Source organism: Magallana gigas, chromosome 5 (assembly GCF_963853765.1).
Source record: "Magallana gigas chromosome 5, xbMagGiga1.1, whole genome shotgun sequence".
Classification (NCBI taxonomy): Eukaryota; Metazoa; Mollusca; class Bivalvia; order Ostreida; family Ostreidae; genus Magallana; species Magallana gigas.
This window is the reverse complement of record NC_088857.1, coordinates 33,684,740-33,704,588: the sequence shown is the minus strand read 5'-3', so window position 1 is coordinate 33,704,588 and position 19,849 is coordinate 33,684,740. Positions and strand designations below refer to the sequence as shown.

Sequence of the window (19,849 nt, the reverse complement as noted above, 5' to 3'; positions counted from 1 at the left end):
CTTGGCACCCCCCCCCCCCCCCTTTTTAAGTTGAATAACACACCCTTGAAAATTAACAGTAAATTATTTTATTAAGAAAGATATAATGATAATAAACTGTACATATGTCAAATAAGCGAAAAATTTGCAGTTTGGGAATAAAAATGAATATTATATTATAATAAATTCAATGCAGTAATTAAGTAACAACGAAAACCCGTGTGGGATTCGAGAGCGGGATGTACAGATCGGAAGCCCGACACTTTATCCACTTGACTAAGTTACATATTGCCGTCAATAAAATCCTTTTAATAAAACAAAATGTCGTTTCGATCAGCCATTTTGTGATGATGTGTTATATCACCTTAAATCAGACTCCTTAGGGCAGAGAAAATGTACAACTAGTAAATTATCATTTTTTTTGGGGGGGGGGGGGTCTCTCTGCATTAGACTGATTTCTAATGGTGTAGTATGAAGAGAAAGAAAGGGTTCAACGGTGTAACGTATAGAAAGATTTTTTTAAAAAATTCTCTTCGTATTCCTATGTATAAGTTTGACCCCCGGTGGTGAACTTACCCTACCCCTGGGGAAGAAGTTTTGAACAAACTTCAATCTAAACTACCTGAGGATGCTTCCACCTAAGTTACAGCTTTTCTGGCTGAATGGATTTTGAAAAAAAAACAAACGATTTTTAAAGATTTTTCTCTATATATTCCTATGTAAAAATCCCCCACACTGTGGCCTCACTCTACCCTCGGGAATAATAATTTGAACAAATTTGAACTCTACACTACCTAAGAACGCTTCAAAACAAGTTTAAGCTTTTCTGGCCAAATGGTTTTAGAGAAAAAGATTTTTGAAAATTACCAACAAATTCTAAATAATTTAAAATTATTATCCCCTTTCGAAAGGGCATGGCTCATCATTTGAAATTGTATCCCCTTCACCCAATAATGCTTTGTGCCAAGCTTTTTTAAAACTGATCCTGTGCATTTGGAGAAGAGGATGAAAATGTGAAAAGTTTACGACGACGCCAACGACAGACAACGGACTTTTAATCAGAAAAGCTAGCTCGAGCATTCGGCTCAGGTGAGCAAAAGAAAAGAAAAACTGCATGATTTTAGAACCCTTGATTGTACAACTTTCAGCGGTGGGGAAAATGATGATAGCCACATAGCTACACCTGGAACGTTGTTTCATCAGAATTCGCTATTCTGAGGACTTATACTGTTTTCCCCAGTTTGTTTAAATTTAAATATATATATAGAATGCATTTTTGTTGAAAAACACCAACACTGCTTAATATACATGTATACTGCAGTATTAAATTAAAAATACATCTTTTTATTATTACTTATATAATATATATTTTTGTAAATTATCTACTAATATTTCAACTTCGTGATTTTTTTTACATACAGTGAAAATCAGAGGCTTAATTATGACATGTTATCATACATGTAGTAAGATATTTACATGTACATGCACGTGTACTTCTTCTGCAGTTAAAATGAAATTATCAAATTTAATTAAATTTTAAAACACTTTATCATGCAAGTAAACAAACCGTTGTCGTCTTTAGAAACAACCTTGTATGAAATATACAACCCTTGCATTTCTTATACAATTTTTGATTACCTAAAACATATGATCAAAATCATATAACCAAATACATACATGCACATGTGTGTCATTTATGTTTAAATCTCAATATCACATGCCCATATTTCACAAATCAAAAAATGGCACGTATTTCTGTTTTAAATAGTTAATAATTCACCGATTGTGTAAACATACACATTTTATATATATATTTTTGCCTTGCCATACAAATTTCAATACCCCAAAACTGGAAACTAGTACTCATGCAGGAAAGAACACTTCTTTTACCATGAAAAGATGTATATTGCAAGATTTGAAGGATATAGGTAATTACTAAGGATTTAGAGTTCAGACTCAGACCCCTGGTCTTTTGGATCAAAATTTATATAAAAAAATGATAATGATAAAATAAAAATTAGTAGAACTACAGAAGAATCAGTATTCGTTGATATTCATCGATTTTATAATCTGTCAAGTATAGCTAGAGAAGTTCAAAATTGTTTTACTCCAAAACCTGAAAGCTTCAGCCCCACACCCCTGGCCTTTTGAGTCCCCTTTCAACAAATCCTGGATCCGCCAATGAGACAAAGTGTAACAACAAAGTACATGTATACATTCAATAAATAATTTCTCATCAACATAATTCAATGTAAACGTGATCGCTTGTTGTGCTCTCTCGATAAGAGTGTTCGCTTTCATTGGGTTTTATAGGGGGTTCGTAACTCTGCGGGGGTTCCGTGCACTTGCGAAAAGGGCTCGGGCTTCTGGGAGGGGCACCTGAAATATGTTTATTCTGGGTGAGTGGCGCACTCTGAAGGTGGTGGGACTTGGCCTTTGTCTGGACTCGCCGTGGAGGGGATGTTACGGTGGTTCCCGCTGGTTCGTTGGATTCACCTGTGTCAAAGCGCTTTATAAGGGTAGATACAGAAGGCGTCTTCATGCTCTCCTTTCCAAATTTCCTATTCATTTTAAAAAAGAAAATAGAGACAATTTACAGTGTAAGTTAATTTTATTAGCTGAAAAATAGTATATACAGTACATCCTAATTGCAAAAAATATTTACACCAATTCTAAGATATTTAAAAATTCAACACTTTACTTAATTTTTAGGTTTAATAGTTTTCTCGGTGGTATCGCATATAATGAGACATATATGTATTCCCAATATATGAATCAGACGAATTTCATCGTTTTATACAATTAATTATACTAAAATCAATTCATTGTAGCCATACAGAGAAAGGAATTATATATTTTTTTATTTATCCTGCATTGTAAATCAATTTCTTTTATATCACTGAAGACTCGTGGATGAAGAGTAATGTTGACAAAGGCAACAGATATTTTTTTTTTAACTGCTGATTAATTCTTGAGCTTCAAATTAAATCGACAGTTGAGACTTTATTCCATATGGTGAATGATGTAGCATTTTAAAATAACAGATAAAATGCTCTTTGAATTTGCATTGCAACGGTGACCATTGCAACGTTTCGGCATTCGCTTTTTTAATTTTATGCAAAAGAAATCAAAACAGTCTCTCGTATACATTGCTTAAACTTACCTTTTTAGGGTTATGCATGAAAATACCGCTACAGTGACTGCCGATGCTGTCAGAATTAGCTCCAAAAATAACATTCTTCATCGAAACAGACGATCTGCGCAAAAAGAGCAAATTCTAGCCAAAAATTAAAAGTTTTAACTTATTAACGGAGAAAAAACTCATGGCAAAATCAATTTTCTTTTCACATTGTTATAAAAGCTTTCATATCCCATCCATCATATTCTGTAAAATGGAACAAAATATAATCACAAGGAAATATTCGGCATTGACGTATAAGAAAAGCTTGTTGAATGGATTGAGGTTTATAAAAAAAAAAGGGGAACATCTGAGGAAGAAATTCCAACTTCCTTATTTTGACACGAGGACACATCGTTTGTTTAACCGATAATACTTAATAGTTTTTCTCTCTTAAAAATTACCAGGATTAATGATTTTCAAACATTCACATACTGTATGAACGCAATCCGCACAAATAACCACAAGGTCAGCAGAAAAATAAAGGGGAAGTTATCAAAACTCACAAAACAAATTGACACCCCCACCCCAATCAATATAGCTGTATTTAGGTTGATGGAAGATACATAACTTTTTATGTACCTCATATTCATGAGGTACATGAATTCATCCAGAATTTTTTTCCAAGAATAAGTAATATTGTTTGCCCGAGGGGGATGGGGTGGAGTGCGAGGACTGTTTTTAGTAAAAAAAAAAAAATTATGTAAAATTAATGTTTGAATTTTCAGGGAGGGTCCGGACCCCGCCCCTATCTCCCCAACCCCTCCTCTAAATCCGCGCATGCAAGCCAAGGGCTTACGCATCGCAAGTTCGAGTTACTTCTTAAAAAAAAGAAGCGGGGTCATCAGTGTTTTCTGTCTGCCATCTTCTCTTTTTTATCATATTGATTTTTTTGCATTTTAAAAGACCGAATAGATGATTTGAAATACTCGTATGATGCATTTTGATATTACGTCAAAACATGCTTTGATCAGTGTAATTAATCTCAACACAAATTGATTTTTTTCTCCTCTCTAACACATCAGTGACCAGTTATATCAATATTTCAATGCCCATTAAATCTTTCTTTGCGCAAATTAAAAAATGAATAACTCTCCTCACAAATTGTTCGAGTGTCATCTACTGTCATAATGATCTTATATGAGTGTAAACAGTACGCATCGAGTAATTTGTTTCAAAATGAGATAATTCATGTATAGTATCATAATTATGATACGCAGTAAATTACATGAATGCGCATATATGCTATAGAATCTATTATAAAAACATTTTTAAAAAGATAATTCGTTTTATAAATATTCTAGTTTTGTTATAACTGTCAGCTGCGTTAAATTTGTTTGTTCGTTTTTGCAAATGTGATTTTTTTTTTTGGGGGGGGGGGGGGGGGGTGGTTCAGTGATCTATACAAATAACTATGCTTGTACGCTATTTTCTTCACTTTGTGTTTTACATAGGCCCGACAACCAACCGTGCATTTGAGTTTATATTATAGATGAATTGAAAAATTGCCATTAAAGTGTTTGATATTTCCATCGGTTGTACTATATATGCATCGCAGGGTCGAGTTACGTCTTAAAAAAAAAAGAAGCGGGATCATCAGTGTTTTCTTTCTGTCATCTTCTCTTTTTTATCATATTGATTTTTTTGCATTTTAAAAGACCGAATAGATGATTTGAAATACTCGTATGATGTATTTTGATATTACGTCAAAACATGCTTTGATCAGTGTAATTAATCTCAACACAAATTGATTTTTTTCTCCTCTCTAACACATCAGTGACCAGTTATATCAATATTTCAAAATATTTCAATGCCCATTAAATCTTTCTTTGCGTAAATTAAAAAATGAATAACTCTCCTCACAAATTGTTCGAGTGTCATCTACTGTCATAATGATCTTATTTAAGAAATAAACAACGTTATTTAGTGAACATGGCGTTATGAATAGCAATTGCTCTGTTGTCATATTCCATGATGCGCGCTAGCGCATCATGGAAAATATGCCAGCAGAGCAGTTGCTATTCATAACGCCATGTTCACTAAATAATCGTTGTTTATTACTTATATTTGCATCATTTTACCACTCGCAAATACCTTGTCTTAGCCTAGACCTTGACATTTAGCTATTACATCAAAAGTAAACATTCAGACTGTAATGTATCTTTTTTATTCACATAGATTTGTTAACAGAATCAGTGATATGTTATAACAGTAATTCCTTTAAAATGTTATCAAAAACATGTTTTAATATTAAATACGTCAATTTTAATGGAGTTGGAGAAAAACACATGATGTATCGTATAGTGGTTTAAATCTATAACGTCATGGAAAAGTATATTTAAGAAATAAACAACGTTATTTAGTGAACATGGCGTTATGAACAGCAATTGCTCTGTTGGCATATTCCATGATGCGCGCTAGCGCATCATGGAAAATATGCCAGCAGAGCAGTTGCTATTCATAACGCCATGTTCACTAAATAATCGTTGTTTATTACTTATATTTGCATTTTACCACTCGCAAATACCCTATATTAGCCTAGACCTGACATTTAGCTATTACATCAAAAGTAAACATTCAGACTGTAATGTATCTTTTTAATTCACATAGATTTGTTAACAGAATCAATGATATGTTATAACAGTAATTCCTTTAAAATGTTATCAAAAACATGTTTTAATATTACATGTAAATACGTCAATTTTAATCGAGTTGGAGAAAAACACATGATGTATGGAAAAGTATATATAACGTTACACCTTTATGACGTCATAGTATACTGACAGAGCAATTGCGATTATAGAGAAATAATTGCAGCTCCTCATTATTAGCTTACAGTGGGAAAGAACAATGGAAATGCAAATATATGAGTGTAAACAGTACGCATCGAGTAATTTGTTTCAAAATGAGATAATTCATGTATAGTATCATAATTATGATACGCAGTAAATTACATGAATGCGCATATATGCTATAGAATCTATTATAAAAACATTTTTAAAAAGATAATTCGTTTTATAAATATTCTAGTTTTGTTATAACTGTCAGCTGCGTTAAATTTGTTTGTTCGTTTTTGCAAATGTGATTTTTTTTTTTGGGGGGGGGGGGGGGGTGGGGTGGTTCAGTGATCTATACAAATAACTATGCTTGTACGCTATTTTCTTCACTTTGTGTTTTACATAGGCCCATACCGACAACCAACCGTGCATTTGAGTTTATATTATAGATGAATTGAAAAATTGCCATTAAACATGTTAAAGTGTTTGATATTTCCATCGGTTGTACTATATAATTAGGAGCGTCAAAACGAAAACAGGCCACTTAGGATCCACCGACCATGACTAATGTACGCATGCGCTTTTCATACTTTCGCTTTTTATGGTATTAGCCCTATGGGAATTTTCGACTGTCAGAGGATGTGAGGTAAATTTTCATTCTGAGACACTTGATATTCCCAACAAATTTAATTGTAATCAACTGTAAGATTAAGACATTTGTTATGTGAAATGTGCTCTACATTGTAGAGTGATTCTTATCTTTATTGTGTATCTCTAACGCTCTGTAACATATTCATGATGTAGAAACAGGAATCTGATACTTCAACTTACTTCACTCATCATGGTGACTTCGAGGCATTTGTGAGAAATGGGACATGTCCAGAAAAATGATGTTATCGGACACAGTTTGTTGTAAGTATGTGATTCCGACCCAATCTGAACACATTCTTGTTTGATGTATCATCACACAGAACGTATGCTTGTTTATAACAAAGGATGGGGTTTGTTGATTCATATTTTTGTTGTTTACAGCGATTTCAGTTGTGAGATAATCTTCATTATTAGGGGAGATTATACAACGTTCTATGATACTTGGGGGAAATCATATTTTATTTAATATGGTATTTGTATAGTATTATGTTTTAGGAAATTTTAGATAGATGACATGTTGAAGGCAAAGATTTGGGGTCACTGATGTGCAAAACAATTTAAAGGTTCAGACTTTAAAATAGTCAGCATGTTATAGATACATGTTGTTTTTGCTTTCTATGCTTATGTTTAGATAAAGTTACATTCATTTTCTCACTTTTTGTCCATGTAAATGAATAATTTAATTACTTTAGCAAACACAAACATATATATATATATAGTACATGTATTTTGAGATGGGTCCAACAGAATGCATACCATCTTGTTCAATGTTTGGATGAGATGATGTAGTTTGAATAAAGAGAAATGTAATTCAATTCAAAATGATAACAATGATGGCGAAATCCATTTCAGAGTACATAATTTCCCTATTATCCCTTAAGTAATGACGAATTGCCTGTATCAGTATACTGTTAAACTCATTTACATGTAGTACGAACATGGATATAGAGGATTCTCGGATATAGCGAAGTTTTTTTGAGTCCCAAGTGAAACTCTTAACAAATCTTTGCATCGGTTATAACAAATTTGAATATAACGAATTTACGGATATAGTGAACTGATTTTGAGTCCCGCAGAGGTGAATAATAACAAAATTTAACACTTTTATAACAAATTTCTTTACGGATATAAGAAATGATTCCATTGGTCCCTAGGACTTTGCTATAACCGAGTTTTACTGTATGTGTATTGTGAATAGTTTTGTTGAGTTATGCCATTTGCTTTTATAGAAATTCTAAAGCTAACTAAGTTACAATAAGAATGGCCCAGGGGAGGAACCCCGTGAGAGAGAGGAAGCGATGTCTGGAGGTTCTGAACTTAACAGAGGAAGCCTCAGAAGGTTGGATTTGTTTTAATCTAAGATATGTCTGGTTTGCAATACTGTAGACGTATTTTTTTCCACGGGGTCATAATTCCGCGGAATCACAATATCAATTTAATCCGCGGTTAAAAATTTACGCGGATTCTTTGAATGAAAAAAAAATCATTTGAATAATTATTATCAAATTTGGTTCTGAGCGATTTTCATTACCTAGAATTTGTCCAACTTTGGACTTAAATTGTAAGAACTGTTCACTGTGAACAGTAATTATCGGTTGTGCACTGGTCGGTAGTCACTAGTTAGCCGTCAAGATGTTACGACGCTGGCTAAAATCGTCTTGTAAAACACCACATCTTTAATTAATAGTAACTGTCAATTTATGGGTTCACATGTAGTTTAAATTATGAGTTGATCAGTTTTATCACTTAGAAGTCAGAGCACAAAGGGATCTAAAAATTGCAGTAAAAACACGGGTCTTAATAGGTCATTGAAAGACAGACCCGCTTGGGGCTATTTGTCGTCTGACACGTGCCGTTATCTCAAGCTGGGAGAAGTTTAAATTTCGTGCAAGTAAATTTACAGAAAATTCAAATCTTTAGGAGATTAAATTATTTATTAAGTGAATTCTCAATACAAATTTGTTTGACAGTATTCATAGATAAAAACAATATACACTGGGTACACGTATATGCAAGTGTTACATGTATAGAATGTAGTAACTTCCAATATCCTTATTCATGTAATGCAGTTTTAAAATTTCATTCCAAAATGCACTTTAAGTACACTGGGAAAAAATTCCGCGGAAAATTTGTGCCCGCGTTCATAGCGTAAATTAATACCACGCAGACAAAAGTACGTCTACAGTATTGTATTGATTAAGTGCCTTGATGTGTATTTCATTTAAATATCATGAAGTAAACTTATCTATATTGTGCGACATTCAAGACGGAAGAGATATGGCAGATATTTTTTAACCCTTGCCCCCGATTCCCTGATTCTCTAGTTAGGTGCTCTACCAACTGAGTGATCTGTGTTTGACTGAAACTCTGACTTTGACATCCCCCCTTTAAAAATTCTTTGACCTCAAAGATCAACACCCCATGTTCTTTCCCGTGGCACAAGACAATCTATCAATACCAGGAGTTTGTAAAAGGTCCTTAAATGGTCAGGAACACATGAACATTATCTTTTTGGAGCATAAACTCTGTGAAGATTTTGTCTTTAAAAATGTGTTGTTTGAATTAATTCCCAGATCCTCTATGAAACAGAATCAGAATGACAATAAAATTACATTATTTATCAAAGGAACTTTATTTTATTGCAGATCAAATTAAGAAAAGTTACAGAAAACTGGCACTTAAATATCATCCAGACAAGGTTAGTCAGCTTTGACTTTGTATTGACTTTACTTCAGTAAGAATGTACTCATTACGGTACAACTCAACAGATTGAAACCTTATACATTGTACCCACATTGCAAGATTTGAATAAAACTTTAATGTATGTGGAAACCTTGCCAACTAAATGGCACAGTAAAATTCAAATATTTAACAGGCCTTGATTGGATCAAACTTTAATTTATAAACAAGAAATGTATGATTTTTTGGGGGGTACTTTTAGCCATACTTTTAAAAATTATTTTGATTGTGATTTTATGGAGCTTTTGTGACAAGAACTTGATTTTCATGGTCATTCTTTAGACTATTGGGACATTGAACTGAGGAGTTCAACATCTGTACCAAATGGATCTGATGGGAAATTTGTAGACTACATAACCTCCAGAAATCAGATAGATAAATATTAATCAATGATATACATGTTCATGTATATTGCTTAAATTTGACATAATACTATAAACAGTTATTTTCGTCCTGTGTTATTTTTGCCCTTTACATGCAAACGGTTTGCCCCTTTTTAAATTCACCCAGACAAAGTTGTGTATAATTTAAGGCATTCGAATTTGCCCAGTCTTAAACTTGCCCACTGACAATGAGGGTGAAAGGGACGACAACGAGAGCAAATTGGGGCTACATATTTCTCTGTATACTGAATTATATTTACAAATTTAAATTTATTTGTAGAACGAAAGTGAGGATGCAAAGGAGAAATTTCAGGAAATCAGTTATGCCTATAAATATCTCACAGAAGGTAAACTACTAACATTTTACACAATTAAAAATAAAATCATAATTTTATCAAATTGATACTTTTTCTGCTATAACTTTATTTCCTGAAGGTTTTAAAAGCTTTGGGTTCATGTACATATATGTTTTTCTTTTTTTAGGTTGTTAATACTGAAGCCTCAATTGAGCTTTTCTGATCAAAATTTGTTTGGTCTGTACATGTATATAATGTCTGTAGTTGTCATTGCCAGTAGCTTTAATTTTTCAATTTTTCTTATCCTTTTATGGAAACATTGAGTCAGTTTAAACCAATCTTTTCAAAATACCTCAGATTAAAGGCTTTTAAGATTGCCAAATGAAGACACACACTCCATTGGAATAAAAGATAATTTTTTAAAACTGTAAACAGGGTTTGATGTGTTAATAAATCTTTTAAAAAAACCACTGCATATTAAGTTTGACAAAAAATGCCAACATTTACAGGAGAAATTTTTCATGAACTTCAAGCATATACCAGTATATTAATAGAAGGAGATACAAACAGTTCTAGTCATACAGTAACTTAGGGGAACAGTGTGGTCTTTCTTTTGTTTGATATACGTTTACATACTCAATGTTTATATTCTCCTATAGGACCAGAGGCTGTAGGATTACATGATGATTCCTCAAATGTTGGTGCCTTCGATGAATCAGCCTCAGTAAGTAAATTTGATAGAGAATAAATTAACAATGCTGTTTTTTGAGTCAGCTGCATGAAGTTTTGTATTGTCATGAAATCGAAAGGTTAAATGATATTTTTTCATGCTATGTACGTGTAAAGGAGAGCATCTAATTTGCATTTGTCTTCTTCTCTGCTTTACAGATGGATATACTGTTTAGACTATTCCCATGGCTCATTGGAGGTGTGTATTTTATTTCGAAGTCATCTTTTATTTATTAGCTCAATTTGTTGACAAACAGTGAAGTAAGGAATATGTATAAAACCTGGCTTTAACTAACAGAGTAATGCTCTAATAAACCAGTCGACAACCTCTTATTTTCTTTTTCTGCAGACAGAAGAGGACACTCTTCATTCATGTTCAGTACTGGTCCAGGCTTTGGATTTACCTCATTTTCTTCCAGTCCGTTTCATTCCTCTTTTTTTTCTGAGCCGGACGATCACTTTATGTTTATGGAAGAAAGCCCCTTTGAAATGAGGCCTCGTTTTGATCACCTATTCCACTTCCACCCTCATGGTTTGGGGTCGAGACCCCGGTCAGGTCAACGTCAGCCACCCCGACACAGACCTCACTCTCACCGTATACATGTAGAGCGACCCCCACAACCCTCAAGAACAGGTAGAGAGACCTATTGGCTTAATTAAGTTTAGTATAGAATAGTTCTAAAAAATCAGTTAGTACATTGCAGAAAAATATATGAATAGATCCACACAGAAATGGGCTAGCTGAATCAAATCTACACTAACCTTTTAAAAAAATTGCTAGTACTTTTGTACACGCTGAATTTTCCAATATGTTAATTACCTAGCTGTGACAACTAGAATTTCTTACAGACTCGGGTTGAAACGGTCACCAATAATTTTAACTTTTGATATGGTAAGGTAGGCCATCTCAAAACGTAAAATGATCCGCAGCTGTTTCAACCAAAGTTGGTAAGAAATCCTGCAAGTTAGGTGATACAGGTAATTAACCTGGAACAAAATAGAATATACCCTGGTAATATTTTAATTGTACTACTAAGAGTAATTTGGAGAATATATAATATGTTATCTTTCATTTCTCGTAGCCCAACAAAACAACAGCAGCACCAGTACATCATTCCCTACAGATTATATCGAGATTTCGGATGATGAGGATACTCCATTGGTACAGTATTTTGTTTACTGCTGTGTTCTTCCATATTTGAAAATATTAAGATGAATCCTAGCTTACATACATTATGAATCTTAAGATTAACTACCACATAAATTAAATATTTGATAACGTCATTTAGATACAGACAATACCATATGTTTGTTTTTTTTCCGTGTGATACAAAATTTATGTACATTGGGTAAATTTGTATTTTTTTAGTATGTTCAAGTCATTTTTTTTGCATTTTAAAACTGCTTATATATTGGAATTTTTGCAACTTGGGAGTGATGGTGGAGAAAAGAGAAAATTTTATCATCACAAAAATAACTTAATATGTATTTGATACTCTCTTGTGTGAGCTGGAAACCTGGTTCAATTTGGAGATGTTTTTGTTCTATGTGTCTTGTTTGGTATTCTTCAGAGAGGTACCACAGGCTCTGGAACAAGCAGTGGAACTCCTATGGAAAATTCCCAAAATGGTAAATATTGTAAAATCTGATCCACTCTACCTGAAAAAAAAATTTACATAAAAAGATTGATCACTGAAGGAAAGAAATATTAAAGGCAAGAAAATGTTGCTCATGGTCATTTAAATGAAAGTATTTGATTTCCTCTCTTAGTTGGTTGAATTGATTTTAGACATGTTTATTAATGCCATGGATTCTGCAGCTGCCAGTAAGAATTCAAAGGGAAGAAAAACAAAATCTAGATCATCTCTGTCCTTTTCACGGATCCTCAAGCGTATAAGGGGGGAGTTGCTAAGGATCGAAGGTCATCTTTTAAGGGTCACCTTTTGATGATTTATTTACTTGGTGTTTCTTCCACTCCCAGTTGATTATGTTTTTGTATGAAGCCTTTTCTTTTAAATTATGTCATAACTAATATGCATTTGTTATACTTGGCTTAATCTTAATGGTATACTTAAATGTTCTTTAAAACTCAGAAAGACTGGTATGAAAATTTTAAAAATTTGTAACCCAAAATGACAACTTCCAAAAAAAAAAATTGCTGATAAAACCTGTGGGTTTGCAAGTATATATGATTTAAAGTTGCTTAGAGAACCAAAAACACATGTATTTCATGAAGATATGATTACAATAGCTGTGGTAATTCCCTTGACACAATGTTTTCATGTGTAAAACATACTCTTTGGATTATGATGGAAGATGATAATTTACTACTGCAGTAGCATTTAGACTTTTTTGTTACAGCTCATAAATCATGTACAATGTAACCTATATCATAGCATCAATCTACCGGTACTAATTGTGAACACTGCATGTTCATGATAATTATTGTTCCAGCCTTGGAAAAATTGGGCATTGCTTTAATAATTACTAGCATTCAAGATGAATTTTTAAGAAAAATTAATGCCCATGTTCCAATTTTTATCAACAGAAAGTGCAAGAAATGGGAACTATTTTGACAAGTACAGGCCTGATATACCTCTCACTGAACAGGATGAAGAGGAAATGCTGAGAATAGCCTTGGAGCTAAGTAAGTCCGAGTTATCCAAGGAGGAAGACAAAAACAATAACCAGGAGAAAGAGAAAAAAACTAAAGATGACAAAAACTTCTCAGTCAAAGTGTCCGCAGATTATGGTGCTGATATACCCTCTAGTTCAGGGTCAAATGGAGGTCAGTTCAGCGATATGCCAATGCCCGGTAGTGATGCTCGAGAAATGGACGACGTCTCTACCTATGATAACTGTGGCAGTGACGATAACCAGGACACGGTGTCTTGGTACGACAATATCGGTGGTTTATCAGAAAACTCGATTTACTCTCCTATGACGGAGGTACATAAGTCCTACTACAGCAAAAAACACCATAAAACTGGGAAAGATCACCCAAGGACTGCCTCCTCTTCTAGTTCCCTTGGGAATTCCAGCAAATCTGGTCCTTCCCACACTCATACTGCCCATTCCCATGAACCGGACCATGAGAATATAGGAAGGAGAAGAGTTAGTCACAAGCCCTCCATGGCTGATCAGGTCAAGCATGGCTCCCATAACTTACATGTACCGAAGAACTCTAAAGCTGAAAAAGCAAGAGGAACACATCATAAGCATTAGATAAGGTGTGAAATGGTTTGCTAAGGGTTTGATTTAACACTTTGTAATGAGAATGTAGGCTTTATATAGAAACTTGTTTTATTTGAAATGACAGGAAAGAAAAGTGCTTTTTTTTAAAAATCAAAATGTTAAGTTATACATGTACATGTATTAAAGTTTAGAAGAAAAAAAATGTTAATGTAAATTTATTTATTTTTGTTATTGTTTTATTGGATAAAAATCAATATTCCATATGCTTTTGAGTAGATATTACTGAGTTAATTTGAGTTAATGTCATTCAGCTCATGTGAGTTTTGCATCAGAGGAAAGATGATAAGCAAAACTACATGTGTTTGATGACCTGACTACAGCTGTAGATGTAGTGCATTGTATTGTGCTGTGACACACCTGTTTGTATGTGAGTGAAGAACAATGGTACCTTTAGTTTGTTTTTTTTTTTTTACATATTCCGTAATGCCATGAAATGTGATGTACACGTACACGTAGTAAACAATTTGTGCAAAAGCTTTGGGATCTTGTTTGGCTGTCCGATCTCTGAGTGTAGTATCAAAACATTACACTGATTTAAAATAAATATTCCAACAATAAGGTATTTGATTATACAGGTTCCAACCATTTTTTGTTTTGTAAAATATGCATTTGATTGTCTTTGTTTTCTGAAATTTTCTCTGTGTTTAAGATTTAATAGTTATCGTATCAAGGTGTTCACTGAATCAGTGCTCTTTGTTGTTTTGCCTAATTTTTTGTTATATATATTTATTGTAGGAATGTTTCCCCGTAAAAAGTATCATAAATGTGCTTACATGTAAACAGGGATTGTGGGAAATGACATATTTAAGAAGTTGAGTCAATATTGCATGGGCACTGTTTGATGTCAATAAAAGTCACAGAAAACAGTTAATGATTTTTTCTCAAGCTTTTTTTAAAACTTACCCAATTTAAGATGTGTACACAGTTTACAACTAGTAATTCCAATATTAAGCGACTGTAACACACTCACACTGATACACCAACATATATGCCTTCACATGAAAATGGGACAAATATTGAACATGCTATGGATAAGTTCCTGTCCTATCTGTACGTACATACATATAGTAAGTAATTTATTTTCACAATCCAGATTGGTTGTTGAATGCTGGTTTTAACCATTTTTACCCTCTGCTGTGGATAATAGTATTATGGGGCCTTTCAATATACCAGTATGGGTAATTAGGGCATGTATTAGCCTTATTAATTACATTTATTCAGTTATATTTATTCTCCTTTCCCTTTTGTTTACATGTACCACAGACATGTAAACTGTCTATGGTGAACAAAAAAACCCAATTTGAATAAGCGTCAAGTATTTCGGAAAAAAGAGTACTCGAAATGACTTTAAAAAAAAAATGTATTTCATTTCTAAGATAAGAAAGAAATAATTATTTTTATGAAGGAGGCAGGTTGGTTAACAATTTATTCATCAGGTCTACAAGTAACGATATATACTTTTAAAAAATATTTTGATAAGCTATTAACTGTTGTGTCCCGCGGAAAATGCGCTTTCTGTGCATTCGTCCGTTCCTTGGTTTTGCATGTAAATTTTCCTATTCGACTTTGGTAAACTAATAGAAAAGACATCTTTTCACATGTACATTTTGACCAACATGCGAAGAAACAAGAGCACATCCCAAAAAGTAAGGTCACCCCCCCCCCCCCCTCCAAAAAAAAGAAGAAAACCAAACCAAACAAAAATAGGAATGGAAGAAAAACCTGCATAAAAAAGAATTTTTGAAATGATAGTACAGAGGGGATAGCATTTCAGCTTTTAAGTATTAAACAGAAAACACACAGGTTGCATAAATGACAGAAAACAGTTCTTTTAATTGGTATACAGTGTATAATAATGCGCATTTACCGCCACCGTCCTAGAAAAATCATAATTACGCATTATGAACGTACCTACCTGACACTTAACTAAAATTTTCAAGGTAAAATCGCCTTTATACATGCCAACGTATACAGCGTTATCTATATAATATATTGTATATGTAAACCAACTATAGCACCGGTCTTACATAAAATTCTTATACTTGCTAGATACGACGTAGATCTAAGTATGGCGGAAATCTGATATAATGATATCTTAAACGAACCGATGATTTAAAACTGGTACAAGTTCAAATGAAGAGTTCGCACCAAAGTGACTTGTGGCTTTCCGTGTTAGGGTCTCAATCAATGATAAGGCAGAAACGGAGATTGTTATAAAGTTAAAAGTCAATGACTGTTAGTAGCTCTACCTTTGGACCGCTGCGGTTAATAGGGCCATGAACCTTTTACTTTTTTTCGCTTCTGTATCTGGTAAGTCGATTGCCGTAAATTACATGATATCAAATGTACTTCATATCATATTCAGGCTTTCTTAGTAATTTGCAAAACTTTTGTTAGAACTTTTCTGTGAACCACCTGAAGGTTCAAAGGGGGGGGGGGGTTATAAAAACAACGTTACGAAAGTTGTTTATCACTATTTAATCATTAGAGTATTTCCTGTAGAGATATGTAATTTGCAAAGAACGTCAATTTTTGTTGCCTTTTTTCAGGTATACTGTCTATTCCAGTTTATAACCCGAATACGAACATCACTCCGAAAAAACGGTGAGCAGAATGGGTACATTTATATGTATAATTATTGCTATAAACTATGTTTTTGTTTTGACAATTTGATCAACAATGATACTTATATTAGTTAACCTCTTTCTCAAATTTAAGGAATGGCCTATCTCTGAAATATCTTTATGTGGGCGAAAGGGGAACGATTCAGAGAATAAAAACTTCCGGTTATTGGTTAACAGTTGAAGCAACAGCCAATGTAACCGAACGCGCCCACCTAAGAGTATGCCCATTCTTACGTTGTTTTGCTTTTTATACATTTTATCGCGTTCGATTATAACGACAATTATTGTACCTCGTACTTTTTTTATGATACAGACAGCTCTAACTACTGCAAGATTGACGAAGCATATGCCCTCCTCAATATTCCATTCTTTGTGTGTGAACGCCAAAGTGGGAGTCTTCACTAAAGCAGAGGGTATGACGTCATTCTTGGAGTACGCCGCTCAACGTGATACTCCCCAGTGCCACCGTAAGTTACCACGCCCCCTTATACATGTATACGTACACACATGTATCATCTGATGATTGATATAGATAATATATGCATGGTGCTAGAACATTTTGATGGTTTACGAGCACTTTCTTGCATATGAATATAAAAATAAAAAGATAATTCAAACAAACCAAGCAAACTTGTAACTATAGAGCTTCTCAACACTTTCTCAGAGACACATAGCAGTATTCTCCCCAGTAGCTTAATTTTATACCCAAGGAAAACAAAATAATTTGTAATTCATATAGAAGTTAAATTTTTAAAAACCCGAGGAAAATGAGGTTTAATCAACATATATAATTTTAAATTATTTATTTTTAAAATCAGAAACATGTGGTGGGTCTTGTTCGCACACTTGTACAAGAGATGGACGCAAATTTTCTGAATTAGTTGGCGGAAGTGGGCACGGCTTGGCCGCCGTATTGGATGCTAATGTCATGTGCTCCGTTGCAGATCCATATCGTGGACAATCCAATATTCTTGTCCACGAATTCGCCCATACTGTCCATAGACGTGCATTGCCATACTCGATAAAGAACCAGGTACAAAATATTCGAAAATCAGATTGACAGAAGCTTGGTGGTCAACAAATTACCTATCAGATATACCTTAAAGCTTTATACATATATGAATTCTTAGATCATAAACTATTTTTCAGTTGAAAACATTCCACATATTTGAGGTTTGAAATTTCACCCCTCCACATTTTTATACAAAACTCTTCTTCTCAAGGAGATTGATAAAGTCTAAAATAGCCACGACCATCCAGCCCCCCCCCCCGCCCCCCCCCCCCCCCCCCCAAAAAAAAAAATGTTGGACTCTGATTACAGAACCAAAATATGTAATTTATTGACTTCAGATTACAAGCGCTTTCCAAAGCGCAAGGCAGAATTGTACATGGGACATATATTCCTATGCAATGAGTAACGAAATGGAGTATTTTGCCGAGGCTGTGTCAAGCTTCTTCAACGTGGAGAGATTGCAATCAGCAGCCGGTGGCATGAACACGTACGTACAGTTATATACGCTATCTTGTTTTCTATTGTACATATTACATGTCACAGGCGTCGGAACCGGGGGTTGCAAAGTTAGAAATAACTATCATCATAATCATTTTATTTTTGCTCAAGATTTCTGATAAACCTAGCCCCCCATCCCCCACTCACACACATGTACACTCTCCATTTGCTTCCGACGCCACTGCATGTACAATCATAGGGTATATAATAGAATAGTAATACATTTGACGTGAGCTGTGGAAGTACTAGTATTATTTACCTTTATGGCTTTTTTGTATTTTTCCTTAGATGTGGTCATGGATTATGCAATAATGAAAACGAATCCAAGAATAACATAAAACAGAAAGATCCCAAGTTATACAACATCATAAACCACGTGTTTCTAAACAATAATGAAACAAAAATGGCAAACCTTGGGAATTGTGTCACGTGACCAAGGTCTTGTGAGCAATATAAAAGGCGATGAGACACTTTCAGTGTTAATAATTCCATATTTGAGCCATTTCGAGGGTCCAGCAACAAGACAAAACAAGACGAAGTTATTATTCTTATACATTGCGGCGAGCAAACAAGAATTGTGGTTTTAATACTAGCAATCTAAGAATAATGTACAAAAAGTCGGCACTTCTTTTCTATTCATTGAGATATGTAGCATTGGACGATTAAACAGTTACTTGGTAGTATTGTTTCTCTGATAAAATACAGTGCTATTCTTAAGAGTTGGCTTGAAATTCAATTCAAGTTTGAAATATAGCTTGCATTTCCTTTATTTTGGTACTCTTTTGCATCAATTTTTGCTTGATATTTTGATGATTGTAAACATCTCTGTACCCAAATTATATACGCTGTCTTTGCCCAAACCCAGGTTATACTCGTATAGATTGGGTAGACATTCAGTTCATTTCTTACCGAAACATTCTCTAATAGTAAGATTTTTTGTTGATGTTCAAAAATCACGTTCAACAAAAATAAACATGTGTAGGGGAAGGGGGGGGGGGGGTTTAGAAATTTGAACAATATCAACCGATCAATTGACCAAAAATTGTAAAATAGGGAAGATGAACTTGCCAACAAGAATATTCAATTTTATCGCCAAAGACGTCATTATAATGACATCTGCAGCAGAAATGTAGATGTAGCTTTATTGAGGAATCTGTTTCCAAAACAATAAGCCAATAAGATCTTTAAATGAGGAAGTGGGGTTGACCAATGCTACTAGCACGACAAAATGGTCTTTGCATCCTGACGTACAGCAAAGCAAAAATATATATTGATGATTTATGGGCGGAGCCGTTATAAAGAAACAAATCCCCACTACTGACTTAGGGGCCATAAAATTGACAATTTTGGTTGAAGCACCTTGCCCGTAATTGATATACTAGTATACTTAGTCCCCAAGACACATAACACTTGACTTGACAACATTTCTTTTTTTAAGAACTTTTATAATTTTTCCGTTCTATAATATATAACAAACGCAGGAAGTTATCATTTTATAAAAAGAAATGTTTTTATCGTCGAGTGCCTAGCAAAGGAATACGAAATAAGATATTTAAAGATTACATCAATTTGTAAAGTTTTTACTCAAAATGTAAATTTATTGTAATTTCAAATGAAATCCCCACCCCGAAGATACATCGCATCAAGATTGGTAGAGAAATAATCTGATTATCACATTGTGGATATTGCATATTAAATATCACTCAGATTAAAATTATTTGTTATATC

At 33.8% G+C, this 19,849-nt stretch overlaps 2 protein-coding genes and 1 long non-coding RNA gene across 4 annotated transcripts; 2 read left to right on the top strand and 1 right to left on the bottom strand.

Moving 5' to 3' along the window:
- Positions 1 to 504: 504 nt before the first annotated feature.
- LOC105329910 (uncharacterized) lies at positions 505 to 3,517 on the bottom strand. The gene is made up of 2 exons (XR_004601661.2): positions 3,143 to 3,517; positions 505 to 2,540 (listed from the first exon to the last, which is right to left on the bottom strand). It is a non-coding gene; the product is annotated as an uncharacterized lncRNA (long non-coding RNA).
- Positions 3,518 to 6,465: 2,948 nt separating this feature from the next.
- On the top strand, positions 6,466 to 14,858 carry LOC105329908 (uncharacterized). Of its 2 annotated transcripts, XM_066084644.1 has the most exons (12): positions 6,466 to 6,580; positions 6,739 to 6,846; positions 7,815 to 7,924; positions 9,231 to 9,283; positions 9,988 to 10,054; positions 10,663 to 10,727; positions 10,892 to 10,931; positions 11,082 to 11,366; positions 11,815 to 11,894; positions 12,304 to 12,361; positions 12,552 to 12,653; positions 13,281 to 14,858. In XM_066084644.1, the coding sequence occupies exons 3-12, from the start codon at positions 7,846 to 7,848 to the stop codon at positions 13,955 to 13,957; spliced, it is 1,506 nt and encodes a 501-aa protein (XP_065940716.1). In that variant the 5' UTR covers positions 6,466 to 6,580; positions 6,739 to 6,846; positions 7,815 to 7,845; the 3' UTR covers positions 13,958 to 14,858. The 2 variants fall into 2 exon arrangements, with proteins under 2 accessions (XP_065940716.1, XP_019923496.3); XM_020067937.3 differs by lacking the exon at positions 12,552 to 12,653 and having other exon boundaries at positions 6,467 to 6,580.
- Positions 14,859 to 16,003: 1,145 nt separating this feature from the next.
- Positions 16,004 to 18,890, top strand: LOC105329916 (uncharacterized). The gene is made up of 7 exons (XM_034470142.2): positions 16,004 to 16,297; positions 16,537 to 16,591; positions 16,706 to 16,829; positions 16,925 to 17,078; positions 17,430 to 17,644; positions 17,962 to 18,110; positions 18,410 to 18,890. Exons 1-7 carry the CDS (start codon positions 16,264 to 16,266, stop codon positions 18,552 to 18,554), a joined length of 876 nt encoding a protein of 291 aa, XP_034326033.2. The 5' UTR covers positions 16,004 to 16,263; the 3' UTR covers positions 18,555 to 18,890.
- The last annotated feature ends 959 nt before the right edge of the window (positions 18,891 to 19,849 follow it).

What these genes read in the sequence shown, in the direction of transcription:
- LOC105329908 (XM_066084644.1), top strand. Translation starts at nt 7,846, where the DNA reads ATGGCCCAGGGGAGGAACCCCGTGAGAGAGAGGAAGCGATGTCTGGAG. An exon ending in CTATAAATATCTCACAGAAG is followed by an intron (nt 10,055 to 10,662) that starts GTAAACTACTAA and finishes ATTCTCCTATAG; the next exon opens with GACCAGAGGCTGTAGGATTA. An exon ending in CCCACAACCCTCAAGAACAG is followed by an intron (nt 11,367 to 11,814) that starts GTAGAGAGACCT and finishes CATTTCTCGTAG; the next exon opens with CCCAACAAAACAACAGCAGC.
- LOC105329916 (XM_034470142.2), top strand. Translation starts at nt 16,264, where the DNA reads ATGAACCTTTTACTTTTTTTCGCTTCTGTATCTG. An exon ending in CCGAACGCGCCCACCTAAGA is followed by an intron (nt 16,830 to 16,924) that starts GTATGCCCATTC and finishes TTTATGATACAG; the next exon opens with ACAGCTCTAACTACTGCAAG. An exon ending in TGATACTCCCCAGTGCCACC is followed by an intron (nt 17,079 to 17,429) that starts GTAAGTTACCAC and finishes TTTTAAAATCAG; the next exon opens with AAACATGTGGTGGGTCTTGT.